Source organism: Microtus pennsylvanicus, chromosome 3, assembly GCF_037038515.1.
Source record: "Microtus pennsylvanicus isolate mMicPen1 chromosome 3, mMicPen1.hap1, whole genome shotgun sequence".
Lineage (NCBI taxonomy): Eukaryota > Metazoa > Chordata > Mammalia > Rodentia > Cricetidae > Microtus > Microtus pennsylvanicus.
Genome location: NC_134581.1, coordinates 101079070 through 101105623, shown reverse-complemented (window position 1 = coordinate 101105623; position 26554 = coordinate 101079070). Strand labels below are relative to the sequence as shown.

Below are 26554 nucleotides of genomic sequence, written 5' to 3'. Positions count from 1 at the left end.
CCACCTCTTGGCCTGAAGATTATATCTTGATAATACCTCCTACTTGTTACTGTCTGATTGCTAAAGCATCACTAGGTGAGCATTTCTTACTCAAACAATGCATGCCCAACATTTTGTCATTGTGATGTTACCATCTCTACAGGCTCAAGAACTCCAACTGAGTTTTTTTTAAGTGAACAATTTCTTTTCCCTTTCTTTCTTTGTTTCTCTCTCTCTCCCTCTCTTTTTATCTCTCTTTCTCTTGCCTTTCTTCCTTTCTTCCTTCCTTCCTTCCTTCCTTCCTTCCTTCCTTTCTTTCTTTCTTTCTTTCTTTCTTTCTTTCCTTTCATCTCTCTCTCTCTCTCTCTCTCTCTCTCTCTCTCTCTCTCTCTCTCTTTCTTTCTCTCTTTTCTGAGACAGGGTTTCTCTGTCTATCCTCGAACTAGCTCTTGTAGAACATGTTGTCCTCGACATCACAGAGATCCCTCTGCCTTACTTAGATCCACCTGCCTCTGCCTCCCGAGTGCTGGGATTAAAGGCGTGCACCACCACCATTGGCAGCAATTAATTTTTGAAAGTGGAATTACATAGATAATCTATTTCTGTGGTCTTCACTTTCCTACTGAAAGCAGGGACTATAGAGAGCTAGTGAAAAATGCAAATCTTGGACCTGCTGAAGGAAAAGCAGGCATTTGGACAAGATTTTCAGTTATCCTGGTGCACAGCAGAGGTGGAAAATCCTGGCTAAGGGATGTAGCCCTCCCAGGGAGGGAAGGCATCACGATTAGTCTTCTAGGAGTCAGCAAAACAGCGAGCACCTGTTAGAGCCTAAAGACCACGTCTGTTCACTGTTTCCATGATGCAGTGGTGAGTCTCCTGGCAAAAGCCAATCCAGATGCTATGAGTTCCAGATAACTGTAGACCCAATTTGCCTTAAATGTTCAGTTGGAGATTCTGGCTCACCCCTGCCTTGTCAGGGAATCCCCGTTCCCCGCCCCAGCCCTGCATGATCCGAGTCTCCAAACAAAGGAAAGGTGCCCCAACATCTATTCTTGCATTGTTGGTAAGTACTGAAGCTTCCTACCTTGAAATTGGCAGCCACCTAAGTCTCCACCTAAGCGCTCAACTTTTGTTCAGACTTGGGCTCCAGACCACCTTGTGGTGGACACATCATCACCTCTTGCCTTCAGCCTATAAAATCTCCCTGTTTTAGTTCAGGGGGACTTCTCTCTCTTGCCTCGATCTCTGGAACCTGAGAACCCACACTGAGTTGTTTTCCTCAATAAATATTTTGCTAAACTTTTTCAATTTGGCTCAATCTGACTTACTGTGTTGGCGCAGGAGCGTATCATTGTGTGGAGGTGCAGAAAACCTATTCTTAAACATTAGCAGAAATGTATACTTCTGAATAGAAACACAAAATAAATAAAGAGAAAATCAAATTTAGCATCTGGATCCAAGATGAAATTTGGAGCCAGGAGAACTAAGCCATCTTGGGGCCCTCGGCACAGGAGGCCTGCAGGATGAACAGGGAGATCCATGTGTGCAAAGGCAGCCACTGAGAACAGGGTGAGAAACTGAACAAAGGGCCAGCTTAGCACTGTTCCAGAAGAGATCTTGTCACTGCAGATGACAGCCCTCAAATTTGGTAAGAAGCATACACATTTTTTTAAAAAGGAGGCAAAATGATTAGGAGCAATAGGATTGAATTATCCCCCTTCAGAACTGAAGATCGCTAACTACATAGTTATCAAGACAATCATGATTAGCTCACAAGACATTTACATACAGGTCAGACTTCCTACACAGCAGGAATCAAACAGTTAAAAACATAAGGGAACTTTTAATATTTACATGATAAAAATAAAATGCTCAGAAATTTCAAAATTATTATATATCACATACATAGTTAATTAACCAAAGGAGAGTTATGCTGGGGCTTGATTGTGAGATTTGCTATATTGATTCTCATATTGTTTTGAAAATTAATCAGCTCTAGTAAAAGAGCAAAGGCCTTTTGACAAATCAATGATATTATATTTTTCCTAGAAAATATAAACACAAAAAAGAAATACAAAGAGAGGGAGAGAGAAAAGGAAAAGACAGAAAGGAAGAAAGAAAATCTAGCAGAAAGGTAGATCATTCTATATGCATTAATATATTTATGGTTAGTTAGTGTATTGATAGAGTGCCATATATAGTACATAACGGTGTGTGTTCTGTAGTAATAAGAGCAGCGGGGCTGTGTCCCCAACACCCCAGCCGCCTGCTCGGCTAGCTTATGCCCCGAAATAATTACACGGACACTGTATTCTTTTAATCACTGCTTGGCCCTTTAGCTCTAGCCCTTACTGGCTAATTCTGATATCCCAATCAACCCATCTCTAATAATCCCTGAGCACCGGTCTTACCAGGAAGATTCTAGCCTAAGTCCATCCTGGGTCGGAGCTGGGGCATGGCGTCTCTCTGAGGCGTCTGCTCGGGAGAGGAGATCTGTGGAGTCTGAGCTCACTTCCTCTTCCTCCCAGCGTTCTGTTCTGTTTACTCCTCCTACCTATGTTCTAACCAATAAAATGGGCCAAGGCAGTTCCTTTATTAGCCAATGACCTTCCTCCAAGAGTGTTCATATGTTATATCAACAGCACATTAATGCTTTTGTTGAAATAACTATGACAATTGACACAATATCGCACAATGCCATAAACAGATCTACATAGCAGAAGTAGCCAAAGGATGTGTGCGTGAACCACTAGAAATGTATAAATAAGAAGGTGCAGTCTGGAATCAAAATACCTGAGGACGCAGAAATACCACTCTTGGGCACATACCAAAGGATGCTCAATCATATTAAAAAGGATATTTGTTCAACTATGTTCATAGCAGCATTATTCGTAATAGCCAGAACCTGAAACAACCTAGAAGCCCCTCAAGTGAAGAATCAACAAAGAAAATGTGGTACATTTACACAATGGAGTACTAATCAGCGGTAACAAACAATGACATCGTGAAACTTGTGTAGAAATGAGCAGTGGGCTGCATTCCCGTCCAGCTCCCGCACGGCTAGCTCTATACCCGAAATAACAACATGGAAACTGTATTCTTTTAAACACTGCTGGGCCCATTAGCTCTAGATTCTTACTGGCTAATTCTCACATCTTGATTAACCCATTTCTAATTATCTGTGTAGCACCACGAGGTGCTGGCTTAACGAAAGGATCTTAACCTGTGTCCATCTTGGAGAGGAGAGCTATAGCATCTGCCTCACTTCCCTTCTTCCCAGCATTCTGTTATGTCTACTCCACCCACCTATGTTCTGACCTATGAGGCCAAGCAGTTTCCGTATTAATTAACCAATGAAAGCAACAGAATGATAGAAGACCCACCTACAGCAGATTTGCATGCAAATCGATGGAACTAGAAAAAAACATCCTGAGAGAGGTCACCCAGACCCAGAAAGATGAACATGATATGTATTCACTCGTAAGTTGACACTCGCCCTAAAGGAAGAAAAACGAGCCCATACTCCTGAATTTTAGAGAAGTTAAGTAACAAGGTGAACAAAGAGAAACATCTATAAATTCCACTGGAAAGGGGAAATAGACAAGAATCTCCTGACAAAATTGGGTGCATGGGGATTTGGGAGAAGGAAGAAAGAAGGGGAAGGGAAAATGGGAAGAGGGGGAGGAGAGAGAGGGAAAGAGGTGGTTGCAATGTGGGAAGGATAGAGATGGAGAACGAGGAAAGACACATTTCATTGATGGCCATTATAGGGCTAGCAAGAAACCTGGCACTAGAGAAATTCCCAGGAATCCACAAGGATGACCCCAGCTAAGACACTAAGCAATAGAGGAGAGGATGCCAGAACTGGCCTTGCCCTGTAGTCAGACTGATGTCACCATTAATGTCACCATAGAACCCTCATCCAGCAACTGATGGAGGCAGGGGCAGAGATCCACAGCAGAGCAGTGGCTGATTTCCTGAACTCCAGTGGAAGAGTGGGAGGATGAGAATATGAGCAAAGGGGTCAAGACCATGATGGAGACACCTACTGAGAAAATTTTCTGAGCTCCAGTAAGACAGGGAAGGAACTACAATAGGATCATGCTAGAACCCCAGAATGTGGGTGACAGCTGTATGGCTGGGGCTGAGTGTGGGGCCACTGGCACCGGCAACAAGATTTATCCCTGCTGCTTGTACTGGCCCTTTGGAACCCCTTCTCTTTGCATGAACCTTGCTCAGCCTGGATATAATGAGGTCTTTCCTCAGAGACATGTGCCTCGCCCTTCTTGGGGAGTAGATGGGGGATTGTTAGGGGGAAATGGTGGAGGGAATGGGACAGGTGGAGGGAGTGGTATGCAAAATGACAAAGGATAGTTTACTTTTTAAAAATATATATTAAAAAGTGAGGGAAAAAAGAAGGTGTAGTGTGCGATGCAACAGAGATAGACCTAGTAGCTAGTGAATATCCTGGCAAGTGTTCACAGGTTTATAGGGATCATATCAAAGATTTCAGGAAACAGGGAATTCCAAGTTCCCTAATAAACGCTGAATTCTTGACTACCAGCTTTCCTGGCCCTAAGCTCATACCAGAAACAAAGCGAAATAGATGAAAATAATGTAGAATTAAAATTATATAAGTGACCCGGTCGGTGGTGGCACACGCCTTTAATCCCAGCACTTAGGAGGCAGAGGCTGGCAGAAATCTGTGAGCCAGTTCCAGAACAGGTTGTGAACTTTACTATACCTGGAGTGAAATTCAATCCAGACATGGAGGGCACACCTGTGGTCCCGATCATGCGACATGAAGACAACCTGCCTTGGATCTGGATCTTAAGGCTAGAAGACACAGACTTTTCATCCACATCTTGGCCTGAAGGAACCAGTTTTTCATGCAGATGGTTCTTGTTTTGTTTTGTTATTTGGGAAAGGGTTTATTTGTTTTCTTTTGGGGCCTGCCCTGCAACTTGCTCTGTAGACCCGGCTGACCTCGAACTCACAGAGATCCCACTGCCTCTGCCTCCTGAGAGCTGGGATTAAAGGCACGTGTCACCACCCCTTATCTTGATCCAGATCTAAAGGCCAGAAGACACACCCCATTAATCCAGATCTGGGCCACACCTTCTTCTGGAAGCCTATATATTAACGATGGATGAAGAAAGGTTCAGTCTTTGCTCGCTTGCCCTCGCCTTGTCAGCACAACCATTCCTTCACTGGAGTCTACTTCTTCAGGATTCCAGGATACACAGAAGACCAGCCGAGATAGCCAGCCCTGGTGGGACTGAGCAGCCACTGGATTCTTGAACTTCCATTCATAGCCATCCATTGTGGGACTACGGCCTGTAAGTCATAACCTTAATATCCTATATATATTCATTTTATATGGCTGTGACTCTAGAGAAGCCTGACTAATCAGGGTTAGTGTTAGGGTTGGGGTTATCCAGTATCTAGTTCTTCAATTAAGCTGGCTATGGCTACAGGAAGGGTTTTACAACTGTCAGGGAGGAAAATTATCCCAGCACTCAACATCTTAACTTTTATAAGAAAAATATTACATTAAGAGAGGGATTACAATAAAGTCATTTCATGACTGTGAACAAGGATTTGGTTCTTAATACTGTTTACTTTAGTACTGTTTAACTGTTTAACTTAGTACTGTTTAACTCAGAACACAACACTCCTATCCCAGGCCCCTTAACAAGAGGCAATTTTCCTCTAACTTCTCTCAGGTAAAGATTTTTTTCGGAAAAGGATTTCTCTGTGTAATAGCCCTACTTGTCCTTGAACTAGCTTTTTTTTTTTTTTGCTTGTTTTTGTTCTTTGGGGCTGTGTTTCTCTGTGTAACTCTGGCTGTCCTGGAACTCACTGCAGACCAGACAGGCCTCGAACTCACAGAGATCTGCTTGCCTCTGCTTCCCGAGTGCTGGGATTAAAGGTGTACACCACCACCGCCTGTCCACTTGTGATTTCAATACAGGATTTTCTTTTTAATAGTCTCTCAACTGTCATGGAAATGGCTTTATGAACAGGCTGACATCCAACACAGAGATTAGCCTGCATCTGCCTCTCAATTGCTGGGATCAAAAGGGTGAGCCACCACCACCACCCGGCTCCCCTAGAAGTTTTAACACTCATTGGTTTATCTGTAGGCTGGATTGTCTGATAATTTGATTACCTATCTCTCCTCCTATGTAAAAGGCGAATTTGAAGAGAAAGACTGGCATTTCCAGCAATTCCGGGCCTGTCTACATCTCAGTAGTGGAGTCTTTCTGACCAGCTCTGAAACCATGGAGGGATCTTAAGGAAACTCATTTCCAAGCCAGCCTTTGATCGTGAGTACATAATTCATACTAATTGTAGAATGTTCATTCTTGGTTTTTTTTTTTTTTTACATATAAACCTTTCTAATTTAATGCCTAGTTGTAATCGGCACAAACTGTTAACTACTTGTTAAAATTTGCTGGAAGAAATTTCAAATGTACTTTATCAGCTCCTAATGACAAGGCGTCTTTGTGTGAAATGCTTTGGTGGATGATTTTTATCCTAACATGAACATCTAGAGTGTTCCTCCATAAAATTAGATGGAGGGAATCAGTGTGTAGAGACCCCTAAGTTTCTATCCGTAATAGTATCAAAGCTAGATGTTCCTGAAGCCCGATGACGAGAGTCTTTATTGTAGCAACATTGGGAACCCAGCACACATTGTAATTCTGGGCCCCACCCTAGAAATTTTGACGTTACAGGTATTTGACATTTAGAAATTTTCACAGATGACTTTAGCCCATCCTGTGATCTGAGACCCATTTCTTCAGAGAAAAGGGATAATAGAAGAACCACGAGCTGAGAAAATTCAGCATAACTCTTAGTAGTTTCCATCCATGTGTTAATTACATTTTACTTTCTTTTTAAAGGGAAGGCTCACAAGGAGTATAATACCTCCGAAATTACAGAAGAGGATCCAGGCTGTCCGGAACAAGCACAAGAGCAAACGCCGAGCGAGGGCAACTTCTCCTTTGAGGACAACCAGTTGCATCTTCAAAAGTTCTGTGACCAGAATAACGGCCCACCCTGAAAATACCACCAGGCACAAGAGGCAAGAGGAGACGCTGGAGAAACCCCAGCAGCTCTGTACATTCAGGAGGCTGCAGGAATATCACATTGAAGACGGTACAGGGAACCTACTAGGTCCACTGTGTCTTTCTAATCCCGCAAAAAGAACTGCACGAAGGATGCGGGCTGGAGCCATGGTTCCTAGTGGTGTCAATGGTCTGCACACTTCAAGGTTCACCTCTGTCGAGTCCCCGAGGCCAGAAGGGACAGTGCGAGGGGCTCGGGAGCGGTCGCCACCGCCATCCTACAGTCAAGGGGTGACAGTGCCAATGGCTCTTGAGCTGTCGCCATCTGTTAACCTTCAACAAGTAACTGCTGCGGATATCCGGAGACAGTCCCGGAGGGTGGCGAGGGCCAGGAAGAGACTGGCGGAGGCCTTAGAATTAGACAGGCTTGCCAGGCAGGAAGAGAACATGGAGGGATGGAGTGGTGATGACTAAGTGGAAGAAGCAAAGGTGGAAAGTGTGAGCATGGTGGACTCCACGAAGGAACTTCCTTTTCCTTGTAGGGCTTTTGGGTTTTATTTTGTTTTTCGATATAGGTTTACTCTGGGTAGCCCTGGCTGCTGTCCAGGAACTCTGGAGATCAGGCTGGCTATGAACCAAGAGCCGCCAGGAGTTTGGTTTTAAATAAAGTCTTGCACCACTACCGCCTATAGCATTAATTGTCTGTTTTAATAAAACAACCCTACTCTGATGATTGAATACCCAAATCCCTCCCTTTAAAGCTCTTTTTAAAAGGTAAAACTGTAACCAGTGTTGATTTTTATTTTTTCCTTTTATTGTTTTTTTAAGGCAGGCTTTCTCTGTTTATCTTTTTAGCCTGTCCAGAAAATCTCTTTGTAGACCAGGCTGTCCTTGAGCCCACAGAGATCTGCTTGCCTTTACCTCCTCAGTGCTGGGATATAAGGTATGAACCACCACCTCTTGGCCTGAAGATTATATCTTGATAATACCTTCTACATGTTACTCTCTGATTGCTAAAGCATCACTAGGTGAGCATTTCTTACTCAAACAATGCATGCCCAACATTTTGTCATTATGATGTTACAATCTCTATAGGCTCAAGAACTCCAACTGAGATTTTTTAAGTGAACAATTTCTTTACCCTTTCTTTCTTCGTTTCTCTCTCTCTTCCTCTCTTTCTCTATCTCTTTCTCTTTCCTTTCTTTCTTTCTTTTTTTCTTTCCTACTTTCTTTTCTGAGACAGGGTTTCTCTGTCTATCCTCGAACTAGCTCTTGTAGAACATGTTGGCCTCGACCTCACAGAGATCCCCCTGCCTCACTTAGATCCACCTACCTCTGCCTCCCGAGTGCTGGGATTAAAGGTGTGCACAACCACCACTGGCAGCAATTAATTTTTGAAAGTGGAATTAAGTAGATAATCTTTTTCTGTGGGCTTCACTTTCCTACTGAAAGCAGGGAATATAGAGAGCTAGTGAAAAATGCAAATTTTGGACCTGCTGAAGGAAAAGCAGGCATTTGAACAAGATTTTCAGTTATCCTGGTGGAAAGTCCTGGCTAAGGAATGTAGCCCTCCCAGGGAGGGAAGGCATCACGATTAGTCTTCTAGGAGTCAGCAAAACAGCGAGCACCTGTTAGAGCCTAAAGACCACGTCTGTTCACTGTTTCCATGATGCAGTGGTGAGTCTCCTGGCAAAAGCCAATCCAGATGCTATGAGTTCCAGATAACTGTAGACCCAATTTGCCTTAAATGTTCAGTTGGAGATTCTGGCTCACCCCTGCCTTGTCAGGGAATCCCCATTCCCCGCCCCAGCCCTGCCTGATCCGAGTCTCCAAACAAAGGAAAGGTGCCCCAAAACCCATTCTTGCATTGTTGCTAAGTACTGAAGCTTCCTAAGCTGAAATTGGCAGCCACCTAAGTCTCCACCTAAGCGCTCAACTTTTGTTCAGACTTGGGCTCCAGCCCACCTTGTGGTGGACACATCATCACCTTTTGCCTAAAGCCTATAAAATCTCCCTGTTTTAGTTCAGGGGGATTTCTCTCTCTTGCCTCGATCTCTGGAACCAGAGAACCCACAATGTTAATTGTTTTCCTCAATAAATATTTTGCTAAACTTTTTCAATTTGGCTCAATCTGACTTACTGTGTAGCGCAGGAGTGTATCATTGTGTGGAGGTGCAGAAATCCTATCCTTAAACATTAGCAGAAAAGTATACTTCTGAATAGAAACACATAATAAGTAAAGAGAAAATCAAATTTAGCATCTGGATCCAAGATGAAATTTGGAGCCAGGAGAACTAGGCCATCTTGGGGCCCTCGGCACAGTAGGCCTGCACGATGAGCAGGGAGATCCATGTGTGCAAAGGCAGCCACTGAGAACAGGGTGTGAAACTGAAGGAAGGGCCAGCTTAGCACTGTTCCAGAAGAGACCTTGTCACTGCAGATGACAGCCCTCAAATTCGTTAAGAAGCATACACATTTTTTTAAAAAGGAGACAAAATGATTAGGAGCAACAAAATTGAATTATCCCCCTTTAGAACTGAAGATCGCTAACTACATAGTTATCAAGACAATCATGATTAGCTCACAAGACATTTACATACAGGTCAGACTTCCTACACAGCAGGAATCAAACAGTTAAAAACATAAGGGAACTTTTAATATTTACATGAAAAAAATAAAATGCTCAGAGATTTCAAAATTATTATATATCACATACATAGTTAATTAACCAAAGGAGAGTTATGCTGGGGCTTGATTGTGAGATTTGCTATATTGATTCTCATATTGTTTTGAAAATTAATCAGCTCTAGTAAAAGAGCAAAGGCCTTTTGACAAATCAATGATATTATATTTTTCCTAGAAAATATAAACACAAAAAAGAAATACAAAGAGAGGGAGAGAGAAAAGGAAAAGACAGAAAGGAAGAAAGAAAATCTAGCAGAAAGGTAGATCATTCTATATGCATTAATATATTTATGGTTAGTTAGTGTATTGATAGAGTGCCATATATAGTACATAACGGTGTGTGTTCTGTAGTAATAAGAGCAGCGGGGCTGTGTCCCCAACACCCCAGCCGCCTGCTCGGCTAGCTTATGCCCCGAAATAATTACACGGACACTGTATTCTTTTAATCACTGCTTGGCCCTTTAGCTCTAGCCCTTACTGGCTAATTCTGATATCCCAATCAACCCATCTCTAATAATCCCTGAGCACCGGTCTTACCAGGAAGATTCTAGCCTAAGTCCATCCTGGGTCGGAGCTGGGGCATGGCGTCTCTCTGAGGCGTCTGCTCGGGAGAGGAGATCTGTGGAGTCTGAGCTCACTTCCTCTTCCTCCCAGCGTTCTGTTCTGTTTACTCCTCCTACCTATGTTCTAACCAATAAAATGGGCCAAGGCAGTTCCTTTATTAGCCAATGACCTTCCTCCATCAGTGTTCATATGTTATATCAACAGCACATTAATGCTTTTGTTGACATAACTACGACAATTGACACAATATCGCACAATGCCATAAACAGATCGACAGAGCAGAAGTCGCCAAATGATGTGTGCGTGACCCACTACAAATGTATAAATAAGAAGGTGCAGTCTGGAATCAAAATACCTGAGGACCCAGAAATACCACTCTTGGGCATATACCAAGGATGCTCAATCATATTAAAAAGGATATTTGTTAAACTATGTTCATAGCAGCATTATTTGTAATAGCCAGAACCTGAAACAACCTAGAAGCCCCTCAAGTGAAGAATCAACAAAGAGAATGTGGTACATTTACACAATGGAGTACTACTCAGTGGTAACATACAATGACATCGTGAAACTTGTGTAGAAATGAGCAGTGGACTGCATTCCCGTCCAGCTCCCGCACGGCTAGCTCTATACCCGAAATAACAACATGGAAATTGTATTCTTTTAAACACTGCTGGGCCCATTAGCTCTAGATTCTTACTGGCTAATTCTCACATCTTGATTAACCCATTTCTAATTATCTGTGTAGCACCACGAGGTGCTGGCTTAACGAAAGGATCTTAACCTGTGTCCATCTTGGAGAGGAGAGCTATAGCATCTGCCTCACTTCCCTTCTTCCCAGCATTCTGTTATGTCTATTCCACCCACCTATGTGCTGACCTATCAGGCCAAGCAGTTTCCTCATTAATGAACCAATGAAAGCAAAAGAATGATAGAAGACCCACCTACACCAGATTTGCATGCAAATCGATGGAACTAGAAAAAAACATCCTGAGAGAGGTCACCCAGACCCAGAAAGGTGGACATGATATGTATTCACTCGTAAGTGGACACTAGCTGTAAAGCAAAGGAAAACGAGCCTATACTCCTTAATTTTAGAGATGTTAAATAACAAGGTGAACTAAGAGAAACATCTATAAATTCCACTGGAAAGGGGAAATAGACAAGAATCTCCTGACTAAATTTGGTGCATGGGGATAGGGGAGAAGGAAGCAAGAAGGGGAAGGGAAAATGGGAAGAGGGGGAGGAGAGCTAGAGGGAAAGAGGTGGTTGCAATGAGGGAAGGATAGAGATGGAGAACGAGGAAAGAGATATTTCATTAAAGGCCATTATAGGGCTAGCAACAAACCTGGCACTAGAGAAATTCCCAGGAATCCACAAGGATGACCCCAGCTAAGACCCTAAGCAATAGAGGAGAGGATGCCAGAACTGGCCTTGCCCTGTAGTCAGACTGATGTCACCATTAATGTCACCATAGAACCTTCATCCAGCAACTGATGGAGACAGGGGCAGAGATCCACAGCAGAGCAGTGGCTGATTTCCTGAACTCCAGTTGAAAGGTGGGAGGATGAGAATATGAGCAAAGCAGTCAGGGCCATGATGGAGACACCCACTGAGACAATTTACTGAGCTAATGGACCTCACCAACTCCAGTCAGACAGGGAAGGAACTAGCATAGGATCATCTAGACCCCCTGAATGTGGGCGACAGCTGTATGGCTGGGGCAGAATGTGGGGCCACTGGCACTGGCAACAGGATTTATCCCTGCTGCTTGTACTGGCCCTCTGGAAGCCCTTCTCTTTGCATGAACCTTGCTCAACCTGGATATATTGAGGTCCTTCCTCAGAGACATGTGCTTCGCCCTTCCTGGGGAGTAGATGGGGGATTGTTAGGGGGAAATGGTGGAGGGAATGGGACAAGTGGAGGGAGTGGTATGCAAAATGAAAAAGGATAGTTTACTTTTTAAAAATATATATTAAAAAGTGAGGGGAAAAAAGAATGTGTAGTCTGCGATGCAACAGAGATAGACCTAGTAGGTAGTGAACATCCTGGCATGTGTTCACAGGTTTATAGGGATCATATCAAAGATTTCAGGAAACAGGGAATTCCAAGTTCCCTAATAAACATTGAATTCTTGACTACCAGCTTTCCTGGCCCTAAGCTCATACCAGAAACATGGCGAAATAGATGAAAATAATGTAGAATTAAAATTATATAATAGACCCGGTCGGTGGTGGCACACGCCTTTAATCCCAGCACTTAGGAGGCAGAGGCTGGCAGAAATCTGTGAGCCAGTTCCAGAACAGGTTGTGAACTTTACTATACCTGGAGTGAAATTCAATCCAGACATGGAGGGCACACCTGTGGTCGCGATCATGCGACAGGAAGACAACCTTCCTCGGATCTGGATCTTAAGGCTAGAAGACACAGACTTTTCATCCACATCTTTGCCTGGAATAAACCAGTTTTTCATCCAGATCGTTTTTGTTTTGTTTTGTTTTGTTTTGTTATTTGGGAAAGGGTTTATCTGTGTTCTTTTGGAGCCCGACCTGCAACTTGCTCTGTAGACCCGGCTTACCTCGAACTCATAGAGATCCTACTGCCTCTGTCTCCTGAGAGCTGGGATTAAAGGCCCATGTCACAACACCTTATCTTAATCCAGATCTAAAGGCCAGAAGACACACCCCATTAATCCAGATCTGGGCCACACCTTCTTCTGGAAGCCTATATATTAACGATGGATGAAGAAAGGTTCAGTCTTTGCTCACTTGCCCTCGCCTTGTCAGCACAACCATTCCTTCACTGGAGTCTACTTCTTCAGGATTCCAGGTTACACAGAAGACCAGCCGAGATAGCCAGCCTTGGTGGGACTGAGCAGCCACTGGATTCTGAACATCCATTCATAGCCATCCATTGTGGGACTACGGCCTGTAAGTCATAACCTTAACATCCTACATATATTCATTTTATATGGCTGTGACTCTAGAGAAGCCTGACTAATCAGGGTTAGTGTTAGGGTTGGGGTTATCCAGTATCTAGTTCTTCAATTAAGCTGGCTATGGCTACAGGAAGGGTTTTACAACTGTCAGGGAGGAAAATTATCCCAGCACTCAACATCTTAACTTTTATAAGAAAAATATTACATTAAGAGAGGGATTAAAATAAGGTCATTTCACAACTGTGAACAAGGTTTTGATTCTTAATACTGTTTACTTTAGTACTGTTTAACTGTTTAACTTAGTACTGTTTAACTCAGAACACAACCCTCCTATCCCAGGCCCCTTAACAAGAGGCAATTTTCCTCTAACTTTTCTCAGGTAAAGTTTTTTTTCGGAAAAGGATTTCTCTGTGTAATAGCCCTACTTGTCCTTGAACTAGCTTTTTTTTTTTTTTTGTCTTCTTGTTTTTATTGTTTGAGACTGTGTTTCTCCGTGTAACTCTGGCTGTCCTGGAACTCACTGCAGACCAGACAGGCCTCGAACTCACAGAGATCTGCCTGCCTCTGCTTCCCGAGTGCTGGGATTAAAGGTGTACACCACCACCGCCTGTCCACTTGTGATTTCAATACAGAATTTTCTTTTTAATAGTCTCTCAACTGTCATGGAAATGGCTTTATGAACAGGCTGGCATCCAACACAGAGATTAGCCTGCCTCTGCCTCTCAATTGCTGGGATCAAAAGGGTGAGCCACCACCACCACCCGGCTCCCCTAGAAGTTTTAACACTCATTGGTTTATCTGTAGGCTGGATTGTCTGATAATTTGATTACCTATCTCTCCTCCTATGTAAAAGGCGAATTTGAAGAGAAAGACTGACATTTCCAGCAATCCCGGGCCTGTCTACATCTCAGTAGTGGAGTCTTTCTGACCAGCTCTAAAACCATGGAGGGACCTTCAGGAAACTCATTTCCAAGCCAGCCTTTGATCGTGAGTACATAATTCATACTAATTGTAGGATGTTCATTCTTGGTTTGTTTTTTTTTTTTTTACATATAAACCTTTCTAATTTAATGCCTAGTTGAAATAGGCACAAACTGTTAACTACTTGTTAAAATTTGCTGGAAGAAATTTCAAATGTACTTTATCAGCTCCTAATGACAAGGCGTCTTTGTGTGAAATGCTTTGGTGGATGATTTTTATCCTGACATGAACATCTAGAGTGCTCCTCCATAAACTTAGATGGAGGGAATCAGTGTGTAGAGACCCCTAGCTTCCTATCCGTAATAGTATCAAAGCTAGATGTTCCTGAAGCCCGATGATGAGAGTCTTTATTGTAGCAACATTGGGAACCCAGCACACATTGTAATTCTGGGCCCCACCCTAGAAATCTTGGGGTTACAGGTATTTGACATTTAGAAATTTTCACAGATGACTTTAGCCCATCCTGTGATCTGAGACCCATTTCTTCAGAGAAAAGGGATAATAGAAGAACCACGAGCTGAGAAAATTCAGCATAACTCTTAGTAGATTCCATCCATGTGTTATTTACATTTTACTTTCTTTTTAAAGGGAAGGCTCACAAGGAGTATAATACCTCCGAAATTACAGAAGAGGATCCAGGCTGTCCGCAACAAGCACAAGAGCAAACGCCGAGCGAGGGCAACTTCTCCTGTGAGGATGACCAGTTGCATCTTCAAAAGTTCTGTGACCAGAATAACGGCCCACCCTGAAAATACCACTAGGCCCAAGAGGCAAGAGGAGACGCTGGAGAAACCCCAGCAGCTCTGTACATTCAGGAGGCTGCAGGAATATCACATTGAAGACGGTATAGCGAACCTACCTATAGGTCCACTGTGTCGTTCTAATCCCGCAAAAAGAACTGCAAGAAGGATGCGGGCTGGAGCCATGGTTCCTAGTGGTGTCAATGGTCTGCACACTTCAAGGTTCACCTCTGTCGAGTCCCCGAGGTCAGAAGGGACAGTGCGAGGGGCTCGGGAGCGGTCGCCACCGCCATCCTACAGTCAAGGGGTGACAGTGCCAATGGCTCTTGAGCTGTCGCCATCTGTTAACCTTCAACAAGTAACTGCTGCGGATATCCGGAGACAGTCCCGGAGGGTGGCGAGGGCCAGGAAGAGACTGGCGGAGGCCTTAGAATTAGACAGGCTTGCCAGGCAGGAAGAGAACATGGAGGGATGGAGTGGTGATGACTAAGTGGAAGAAGCAAAGGTGGAAAGTGTGAGCATGGTGGACTCCACGAAGGAACTTCCTTTTCCTTGTAGGGCTTTTAGGTTTTATTTTGTTTTTCGATATAGGTTTACTCTGGGTAGCCCTGGCTGTCCTGGAACTCTGGAGTTCAGGCTGGCTATATATGAACCAAGAGCCGCCAGGAGTTTGGTTTTAAATAAAGTCTTGCACCACTACTGCCCATAGCATTAATTGTCTGTTTTAATAAAACAACTCTACCCTGAGGATTGAATACCCCAATGCCTCCATTTAAAGCTCTTTTTAAAAGGTAAAACTGTAACCAGTAGTGATTTTTATTTTTTCTTTTATTGTGTTTTAAGGCAGGCTTTCTCTGTTTATCTTGGAGCCTGTCCAGAAAATCTCTTTGTAGACCAGGCTGTCCTTGAGCCCACAGAGATCTGCTTGCCTTTACCTACTCAGTGCTGGGATATAAGGTGTGAACCACCACCTCCTGGCCTGAAGATTAGATCTTGGTAATACCTCCTACTTGTTACTGTCTGATTGCTAAAGCATCACTAGGTGAGCATTTCTTACTCAAACAATGCATGCCCAACATTTTGTCATTGTGATGTTTCCATCTCTACAGGCTCAAGAACTCCAACTGAGTTTCTTTAAGTGAACAGTTTCTTTTCCCTTTCTTTCTTTGTTTCTCTCTCTCTCCCTCTCTTTTTCTCTCTCTTTCTCTTCTCTTAATTCTTTCCTTTCATCTCTCTCTCTCTCTCTCTCTCTCTCTCTCTCTCTCTCTCTCTCTCTCTCTCTCTATCTCTCTATTTCTCTGTTTCTTTTCTGAGATAGGGTTTCTCTGTCTATCCGGGAACTAGCTCTTGTTGAACATGTTGGCCTTGACCTCACAGAGATCCCCCTGCCTCACTTAGATTCGCTGGCCTCTACCACCCGAGTGCTGGGATTAAAGGCGTGCACCACCACCACTGGAAGCAATTAATTTTTGAAAGTGGAATTAAATAGATAATCTTTTTCTGTGGGCTTCACTTTCCTACTGAGAGCAGGGATTATAGAGAGCTAGTGAAAAATGCAAATCTTGGACCTGCTGAAGGAAAAGCAGGCATTTGAACAAGATTTTCAGTTATCCTGGTGCACAGCAGAGGTGGAAAATCCTGGCTAAGGGATGTAGCCCTCCCAGGGAGGGAAGGCATCATGATTAGTCTTCTAGGAGTCAGCAAAACAGCGAGCACCTGTTAGAGCCTAAAGACCATGTGTGTTCACTGTTTCCATGATGCAGTGGTGAGTCTCCTGGCAAAAGTCAATGCAGATGCTCTGAGTTCCAGATAACTGCAGACCCAAGTTGCCTTAAATGTTCAGTTGGAGATTCTGGCTCACCCCTGCCTTGTCAGGGAATCCCCATTCCCCGCCCCAGCCCTGCCTGATCCGAGTCTCCAAACAAAGGAAAGGTGCCCCAAAACCCATTCTTGCATTGTTGGTAAGTACTGAAGCTTCCTAAGCTGAAATTGGCAGCCACCTAAGTCTCCACCTAAGCGCTCAACTTTAGTTCATAATTGGGCTCCAGCCCACCTTGTGGTGGACACATCATCACCTCTTGCCTACAGCCTATAAAATCTCCCTGTTTTAGTTCAGGGGGACTTCTCCCTCTTGCCTCGATCTCTGGAACCTGAGAACCCACTTGTTAGTTGTTTTCCTCAATAAATATTTTGCTAAACTTTTTCAATTTGGCTCGATCTGACTTACTGTGCTGTCGCAGGAGCATATCATTGTGTGGAGGTGCAGAAAACCTATTCTTAAACATTAGCAGAAAAGTATACTTCTGAATAGAAACACAAAATAAATAAAGAGAAAATCAAATTTAGCATCTGAATCCAAGATGAAATTTGGAGCCAGGAGAACTAGGCCATCTTAGGGCCCTCGGCACAGGAGACCTGCAGGATGAGCAGGGAGAGCCGTGTGTGGAAAGGCAGCCACTGAGAACAGGGTGAGAAACTCAACGAAGTGCCAGCTTAGCACTGTTCCAGGAGAGACCTTGTCACTGCAGATGACAGCCCTCAAATTTGGTAAGAAGCATACACATTTTTTTTTTAAAAAGGAGACAAAATGATTAGGAGCAATAGGATTGAATTATCCCCCTTCAGAACTGAAGATAGCTAACTACATAGTTATCAAGACAATCATGATTAGCTCACAAGACATTTACATACAGGTCATACTTCCTACACTGCAGGAATCAAACAGTTAAAAACATAAGGGATCCTTTAATATTTACATAATAAATATAAAATGTTCAGAGATTTCAAAATAATTATATATCACATCCATAGTTAATTAACCAAAGGAGAGTTATAATGGGGCTTGATTGTTAGATTTTCTATATTGATTGTCATATTATTTTGAAAATTAATCAGCTCTAGTAAAAGAGCAAACGCCTTTTGACAAATCAATGATATTATATTTTTCCTAGAAAATATAAACACAAAAAAGAAATACAAAGAGACGGAGAGAGAAAAGGAAAAGACAGAAAGGAAGAAAGAAAATCTAGCAGAAAGGTAGATCATTCTATATGCATTAATATGTTTATGGTAAGTTAGTATATTGATACAGTGCCAATATAGTACATAACGGTTTGTGTTCTGTAGTAATAAGAGCAGCGGGGCTGTGTCCCCAACACCCCAGCCGCCTGCTCGGCTAGCTTATGCCCTGAAATAATTACACGGACACTGTATTCTTTTATTCACTGCTTGGCCCTTTAGCTCTAGCCCTTACTGGCTAATTCTGATATCCCAATCAACCCATCTCTAATAATCTGTGAGCACCGGTCTTACCGGGAAGATTCTAGCCTAAGTCCATCCTGGGTCGGAACTGGGGCATGGCGTCTCTCTGAGGCATCTGCTCCGGAGTGGAGAGCTGTGGAGTCTGAGCTCACTTCCTCTTCCTCCCAGCGTTCTGTTCTGTTTACTCCTCCTACCTATATTTTAACCAATAAAATGGGCCAAGGCAGTTCCTTTATTAGCCAATGACCTTCCTCCATCATTTCCCCTTTTTCTGTTTAAACAAAAAAAAAAGGCTTTAACTTTAACATAGCAAAATTACATATAACAAAACCGCTATCAAGTAAAAGTTACAATAACCTTCATCACAAGTAAGGGAAACTATAACTAACTATTCTTAACTCCATCAAAAACTCCAGAAAGATACAATACTACATAAGCCAACAAGAGAAATGCACCTTTTAAAACTCTAGAAATGACAGAGACATCTCGCTGCCTGGAAAGTCACCCAAGTTCCTCTGTACCGTTGGGGCATCCATCTTCAGCCTTCAGGCCCATGGTATCCAGCAGTCATTTCCATAAAGCAGGACAATTCAAAGTCAGTTCAGTCACTATCTATTTTGTCCTGCAGAATGTCTCGCAGACTCTTTCATGAATCAGGAACCCCGAAAGATCATCTCACCTTAGGCAAGTTCAGTAGTCCTCTTTCTGCAGGTTCTCTTTGTCCAGTTTATGCAATAGTCCAGGCAAGAGCAGTTTCTTGCCCAAATGGCTATCAAACTCCATTAGGATCCTCTTCGATGCCCATCTTCCTCTTGAAGTATATTGGTGCTGCCAGGAGCAGAATGTCTCATTGTCATGAAAAGTCCTAAGTTATTAAAACATTTAAAATGCCATATCCTATAATCTTTGAAAAATATGAAGAATGCCTATCTAAAATATATCTACGCACATCTAGAAAATATTAACTAACATGACTACAAACTTGACTATTATTTATGATTATCCATCAACAACCTATATTTCCTAATTATACATTACATTTTAATAATGAACTACAAAATCACAATACCTTAATCAATATCAGAAATACATATGCATATAACAAAATTGACCTTAAATCTCTATCAATAAAGCAAAATCTATACTAATGCAAATTATTCATATCTATATCATATCCCCCTTTAAATGTAAAAGAACATTTATAAACCATATTTGGGAACATGGACGCAGTTTTTTTCTCTCCAAACTGCTTCCTGCTGAATGGGGGCGTCGTTAATTAGGTCTATCATGGTATAACCTGTGTGCTAGTTTCATCTCAGTTGGCAGTTGAGCGAAGCAATTTTCTGAAGGTGTTCACACCAACCCTTCAGGAGGGTGTGGTCTATCATACCATATCGGGATAAATGCAATCCACGAGGTATGATCCTCTGTGAAAACAAAAGAAGAATCTCTTTTCCAAAGTATCATATCCTTAGATCCAAATTCTGAAATCATACCCTCATGATATCTGTTCTGGTTCCACTTGGCAGCCCATATAATGAAATGTCTCTCTGTACTTAGCTCCTTCACAGTCACAAATTTTAAAGAAAACAACGTACATAATCCAGACTCTCTGTGAATTTTCCATTTTTATGTGGCTTATTTTTACTCTATCACTTTACTTTATTCTGTCTCTTTAAAGACTTTACCTTTTTTTTAAAACATTAACTTTATTCTCTATATTCTTTTTCTTCTCTGTCTAAGCCTACGTACATTCATCCAACAGTGTGACTCATTTAGTGGTCTGAATCTGTCCTATTGTGAATCTGCAAATTTTTACTATCCAGGAGCACTTTTGATTTGTGCCTTTAAATCACTAGGCGCTTAAGAATCTAAGCTGTGACATTCCTAGGTTAACTTTTGTTTTTTAGCGTATATCTTTGACCTGGAATAATTCTGTAGAACAGGCTGTCTTTGAACTCTCAGAGATCCGCCTGTCTCTGTCTCCCAGGCTTTGGGATTAAAGGTGTTTGCTACTACACCTTGAACTCACAGAGATTTGTTTGTCTCTGCCTTTTAGGCACTGGGATTAAAGGCGTGTGCTACCACACCTTGAAGTCACAGAGGTCTATCTCCCTCTGCCTCCCAAGTGTTGGGATTAAAGGTGTGTACTACCACACACAACAACTCTCTTCCTTTTTTTTTGTTTTTTACTTTAAGAACTTCAACTTTTAGCCTGCATATATTTTTAACACACTTTAAAACATTTAGAAATTTTTCTTTGTCTTTAAATCTCTCTTTACTGTATATCTCTCTTTTTCTGACCACACGAGCCATTAAACGACTGAGCAATATGGGTAGGATTAAAGCCGTGGCTTTGCCAGCTAGATTCAGTCCATTCCTTAGCTTTCCAGCCTCATGGCGGATATACAGGCTGCAGCCATGTTTATAGCCACAACTCTATGGCGTTTCAAGGTCCCTGCCAGCCAGCGAGCTACAACAGACAACACTCAAGTCCTCTGTCGGTAGCCGGCCCTGCTGCCTCAAACAGTCAGAGTTTGCCCTTGCAGGATGGGCCAGAAAGCCGGCATTTTTAAACAGCGCAGCTTTTTTCCTGCTATGGCAGAAAAACGAAAAGCATGCATTCAGCTTTTTGCCAACACCATTTAAGTGTTTCATGGCAGGACCTCTTAACGAACTGCAGGCTTTGCAGCTATAGCTGAGCCAGGAAGCCTCTCTTAAATGAGAGCGCTTGCTTGCCTCTAGCAAGCAGAGCAGAACCGAGAAATTGCTGCTACCAAGAAACCAGGCACAATGCTTTCATTTTGTTCTAGAATTACTTCCCAAGCTGTCTCAGGCTTTATGTGGAAGCAGTTGTCCACGGAGCACCATTTGAAGTAAAAGAGCAGCGGGGCTGTGTCCCCAACACGCCAGCCGCCTGCTCGGCTAGCTTATACCACGAAATAATTACACGGGCACTGTATTCTTTTAATCACTGCTTGGCCCTTTAGCTCTAGCCCTTACTGGCTAATTCTGATATCCCAATCAACCCATCTCTAATAATCCCTGAGCACCGGTCTTACCGGGAAGATTCTAGCCTAAGTCCATCCTGGGTCGGAACTGGGGCATGGCGTCTCTCTGAGGCGTCTGCTCCGGAGAGGAGAGCTGTGGAGTCTGAGCTCACTTCCTCTTCCTCCCAGCGTTCTGTTCTGTTTACTCCTCCTACCTATGTTCTAACCAATAAAATGGGCCAAGCAGTTCCTTTATTAGCCAATGACCTTCCTCCATCAGTGTTCATATGTTATATCAACAGCACATTAATGCTTTTGTTGACATAACTATGACAATTGACACAATATCGCACAATGCCATAAACAGATCGACAGAGCAGAAGTCGCCAAATGATGTGTGCGTGACCCACTACAAATGTATAAATAAGAAGGTGCAGTCTGGAATCAAAATACCTGAGGACACAGAAATACCACTCTTGGGCATATACCAAAGGATGCTCAATCATATTAAAAAGGATATTTGTTAAACTATGTTCATAGCAGCATTATTTGTAATAGCCAGAACCTGAAACAACCTAGAAGCCCCTCAAGTGAAGAATCAACAAAGAGAATGTGGTACATTTACACAATGGAGTACTACTCAGTGGTAACATACAATGACATCGTGAAACTTGTGTAGAAATGAGCAGTGGACTGCATTCCCGTCCAGCTCCCGCACGGCTAGCTCTATACCCGAAATAACAACATGGAAATTGTATTCTTTTAAACACTGCTGGGCCCATTAGCTCTAGATTCTTACTGGCTAATTCTCACATCTTGATTAACCCATTTCTAATTATCTGTGTAGCATCACGAGGTGCTGGCTTAACGAAAGGATCTTAACCTGCGTCCATCTTGGAGAGGAGAGCTATAGCATCTGCCTCACTTCCCTTCTTCCCAGCATTCTGTTATGTCTATTCCACCCACCTATGTGCTGACCTATCAGGCCAAGCAGTTTCCTCATTAATGAACCAATGAAAGCAAAAGAATGATAGAAGACCCACCTACACCAGATTTGCATGCAAATCGATGGAACTAGAAAAAAACATCCTGAGAGAGGTCACCCAGACCCAGAAAGATGAACATGATATGTATTCACTCGTAAGTGGACACTAGCTGTAAAGCAAAGGAAAACGAGCCTATACTCCTTAATTTTAGAGATGTTAAATAACAAGGTGAACTAAGAGAAACATCTATAAATTCCACTGGAAAGGGGAAATAGACAAGAATCTCCTGACTAAATTTGGTGCATGGGGATAGGGGAGAAGGAAGCAAGAAGGGGAAGGGAAAATGGGAAGAGGGGGAGGAGAGCTAGAGGGAAAGTGGTGGTTGCAATGGAGGAAGGATAGAGATGGAGAACGAGGAAAGAGATATTTCATTGAAGGCCATTATAGGGCTAGCAACAAACCTGGCACTAGAGAAATTCCCAGGAATCCACAAGGATGACCCCAGCTAAGACCCTAAGCAATAGAGGAGAGGATGCCAGAACTGGCCTTGCCCTGTAGTCAGACTGATGTCACCATTAATGTCACCATAGAACCTTCATCCAGCAACTGATGGAGGCAGGGGCAGAGATCCACAGCAGAGCAGTGGCTGATTTCCTGAACTCCAGTTGAAAAGTGGGAGGATGAGAATATGAGCAAAGCAGTCAGGGCCATGATGGAGACACCCACTGAGACAATTTACTGAGCTAATGGACCTCACCAACTCCAGTCAGACAGGGAAGGAACTAGCATAGGATCATCTAGACCCCCTGAATGTGGGTGACAGCTGTATGGCTGGGGCAGAATGTGGGGCCACTGGCACTGGCAACAGGATTTATCCCTCCTGCTTGTACTGGCCCTTTGGAACCCCTTCTCTTTGCATGAACCTTGCTCAACCTGGATATAATGAGGTCCTTCCTCAGAGACATGTGCCTCGCCCTTCATGGGGAGTAGATGGGGGATTGTTAGGGGGAAATGGTGGAGGGAGAGGTATGTAAAATGAAAAAGGATAGTTTACTTTTTAAAAATATATATTAAAAAGTGAGGGAAAAAAGAATGTGTAGTCTGCGATGCAATAGAGATAGACCCAGTAGGTAGTAAACATCCTGGCATGTGTTCACAGGTTTATAGGGATCATATCAAAGATTTCAGGAAACAGGGAATTCCAAGTTCTCTAATAAACGTTGAATTCTTGACTACCAGCTTCCTGGCCCTAAGCTCATACCAGAAACATGGCGAAATAGATGAAAATAATGTAGAATTAAAATTATATAATAGACCCGGTCGGTGGTGGCACACGCCTTTAATCCCAGCATTTAGGAGGCAGAGGCTGGCAGAAATCTGTGAGCCAGTTCCAGAACAGGTTGTGAACTTTACTATACTTGGAGTAAAATTCAATCCAGAAATGGAGGGCACAACTGTGGTCCCGATCATGCGACAGGAAGACAACCTGCCTTGTATCTGGATCTTAAGGCTAGAAGACACAGACTTTTCATCCACATCTTGGCCTGGAATAAACCAGTGTTTCATCCAGATCGTTTTTGTTTTGTTTTGTTTTGTTTTGTTATTTGGGAAAGGGTTTATCTGTGTTCTTTTGGGGCCCGCCCTGCAACTTGCTCTGTAGACCCGGCTTACCTCGAACTCATAGAGATCCTACTGCCTCTGTCTCCTGAGAGCTGGGATTAAAGGCCCGTGTCACCACCCCTTATCTTGATCCAGATCTAAAGGCCAGAAGACACACCCCATTAATCCAGATCTGGGCCACACCTTCTTCTGGAAGCCTATATATTAATGATGGATGAAGAAAGGTTCAGTCTTTGCTCACTTGCCCTCGCCTTGTCAGCACAACCATTCCTTCACTGGAGTCTACTTCTTCAGGATTCCAGGATACACAGAAGACCAGCCGAGATAGCCAGCCCTGGTGGGACTGAGCAGCCACTGGATTCTGAACTTCCATTCATAGCCATCCATTGTGGGACTTCGGCCTGTAAGTCATAACATTAAACTCCTATATATATTCATTTTATATGGCTGTGACTCTAGAGAAGCCTGACTAATCAGGGTTAGTGTTAGGGTTGGGGTTATCCAGTATCTAGTTCTTCAATTAAGCTGGCTATGGCTACAGGAAGGGTTTTACAACTGTCAGGGAGGAAAATTATCCCAGCACTCAACATCTTAACTTTTATAAGAAAAATATTACATTAAGAGAGTGATTACAATAAGGTCATTTCTCAACTGTGAACAAGGTTTTGGTTCTTAATACTGTTTACTTTAGTACTGTTTAACTGTTTAACTTAGTACTGTTTAACTCAGAACACAACCCTCCTATCCCAGGCCCCTTAACAAGAGGCAATTTTCCTCTAACTTTTCTCAGGTAAAGTTTTTTTCGGAAAAGGATTTCTCTGTGTAATAGCCCTACTTGTCCTTGAACTAGCTTTTTTTTTTCTTGTTGTTTTTATTGTTTGAGACTGTGTTTCTCTGTGTAATTCTGGCTGTCCTGGAACTCACTGCAGACCAGACAGGCCTCGAAATCTCAGAGATCTGCCTGCCTCTGCTTTCCGAGTGCTGGGATTAAAGGTGTACACCACCACCGCCTGTCCACTTGTGATTTCAATACAGGATTTTCTTTTTAATAGTCTCTCAACTGTCATGGAAATGGCTTTATGAACAGGCTGGCATCCAACACAGAGATTAGCCTGCCTCTGCCTCTCAATTGCTGGGATCAAAACGGTGAGCCACCACCACCACCCGGCTCCCCTTGAAGTTTTAACACTCATTGGTCTATCTGTAGGCTGGATTGTCTGATAATTTGATTACCTATCTCTCCTCCTATGTAAAAGGCGAATTTGAAGAGAAAGACTGGCATTTCCAGCAATTCCGGGCCTGTCTACATCTCAGTAGTGGAGTCTTTCTGACCAGCTCTAAAACCATGGAGGGACCTTCAGGAAACTCATTTCCAAGCCAGCCTTTGATCGTGAGTACATAATTCATACTAATTGTAGGATGTTCATTCTTGGTTTGTTTTTTTTTTACATATAAACCTTTCTAATTTAATGCCTAGTTGAAATAGGCACAAACTGTTAACTACTTGTTAAAATTTGCTGGAAGAAATTTCAAATATACTTTATCAGCTCCTAATGACAAGGCGTCTTTGTGTGAAATGCTTTGGTGGATGATTTTTATCCTGACATGAACATCTAGAGTGCTCCTCCATAAACTTAGATGGAGGGAATCAGTGTGTAGAGACCCCTAGCTTCCTATCCGTAATAGTATCAAAGCTAGATGTTCCTGAAGCCCGATGACGAGAGTCTTTATTGTAGCAACATTGGGAACCCAGCACACATTGTAATTCTGGGCCCCACCCTAGAAATCTTGGGGTTACAGGTATTTGACATTTAGAAATTTTCACAGATGACTTTAGCCCATCCTGTGATCTGAGACCCATTTCTTCAGAGAAAAGGGATAATAGAAGAACCACGAGCTGAGAAAATTCAGCATAACTCTTAGTAGTTTCCATCCATGTGTTATTTACATTTTACTTTCTTTTTAAAGGGAAGGCTCACAAGGAGTATAATACCTCCGAAATTACAGAAGAGGATCCAGGCTGTCCGGAACAAGCACAAGAGCAAACGCCGAGCGAGGGCAACTTCTCCTGTGAGGATGACCAGTTGCATCTTCACAAGTTCTGTGACCAGAATAACGGCCCACCCTGAAAATACCACCAGGCACAAGAGGCAAAAGGAGACGCTGGAGAAACCCCAGCAGCTCTGTACATTCAGGAGGCTGCAGGAATATCACATTGAAGGCGGTACAGGGAACCTACTAGGTCCACTGTGTCGTTCTAATCCCGCAAAAGGAACTGCACGAAGGATGCGGGCTGGAGCCATGGTTCCTAGTGGTGTCAATGGTCTGCACACTTCAAGGTTCACCTCTGTCGAGTCCCCGAGGTCAGAAGGGACAGTGCGAGGGGCTCGTGAGCAGTCGCCACCTCCGTCCTACAGTCAAGTGGTGACAGTGCCAATGGCTCTTGAGATGTCGCCATCTGTTAACCTTCAACAAGTAACTGCTGCGGATATCCGGAGACAGTCCCGGAGGGTGGCGAGGGCCAGGAAGAGACTGGCGGAGGCCTTAGAATTAGACAGGCTTGCCAGGCAGGAAGAGAACATGGAGGGATGGAGTGGCGATGACTAAGTGGAAGAAGCAAAGGTGGAAAGTGTGAGCATGGTGGACTCCACGAAGGAACTTCCTTTTCCTTGTAGGGCTTTTGGGTTTTATTTTGTTTTTCGATATAGGTTTACTCTGGGTAGCCCTGGCTGTCCTG

The 26554-nt window shown here is 43.1% G+C and overlaps 3 protein-coding genes across 3 annotated transcripts; all 3 read left to right on the top strand.

The window, feature by feature from the left end:
• Window positions 1-6617: 6617 nt before the first annotated feature.
• Window positions 6618-7526, top strand: LOC142846855 (methyl-CpG-binding domain protein 3-like 2B). Its single transcript, XM_075967636.1, has 2 exons — window positions 6618-6719; window positions 6888-7526. The coding sequence occupies exons 1-2, from the start codon at window positions 6618-6620 to the stop codon at window positions 7524-7526; spliced, it is 741 nt and encodes a 246-aa protein (XP_075823751.1).
• A 5150-nt stretch (window positions 7527-12676) lies between these two features.
• LOC142846854 (methyl-CpG-binding domain protein 3-like 2B) lies at window positions 12677-15450 on the top strand. Its single transcript, XM_075967635.1, has 2 exons — window positions 12677-12781; window positions 14809-15450. The coding sequence occupies exons 1-2, from the start codon at window positions 12677-12679 to the stop codon at window positions 15448-15450; spliced, it is 747 nt and encodes a 248-aa protein (XP_075823750.1).
• Window positions 15451-25515: 10065 nt separating this feature from the next.
• LOC142846853 (methyl-CpG-binding domain protein 3-like 2B) lies at window positions 25516-26424 on the top strand. The gene is made up of 2 exons (XM_075967634.1): window positions 25516-25617; window positions 25786-26424. The coding sequence occupies exons 1-2, from the start codon at window positions 25516-25518 to the stop codon at window positions 26422-26424; spliced, it is 741 nt and encodes a 246-aa protein (XP_075823749.1).
• Window positions 26425-26554: the final 130 nt, after the last annotated feature.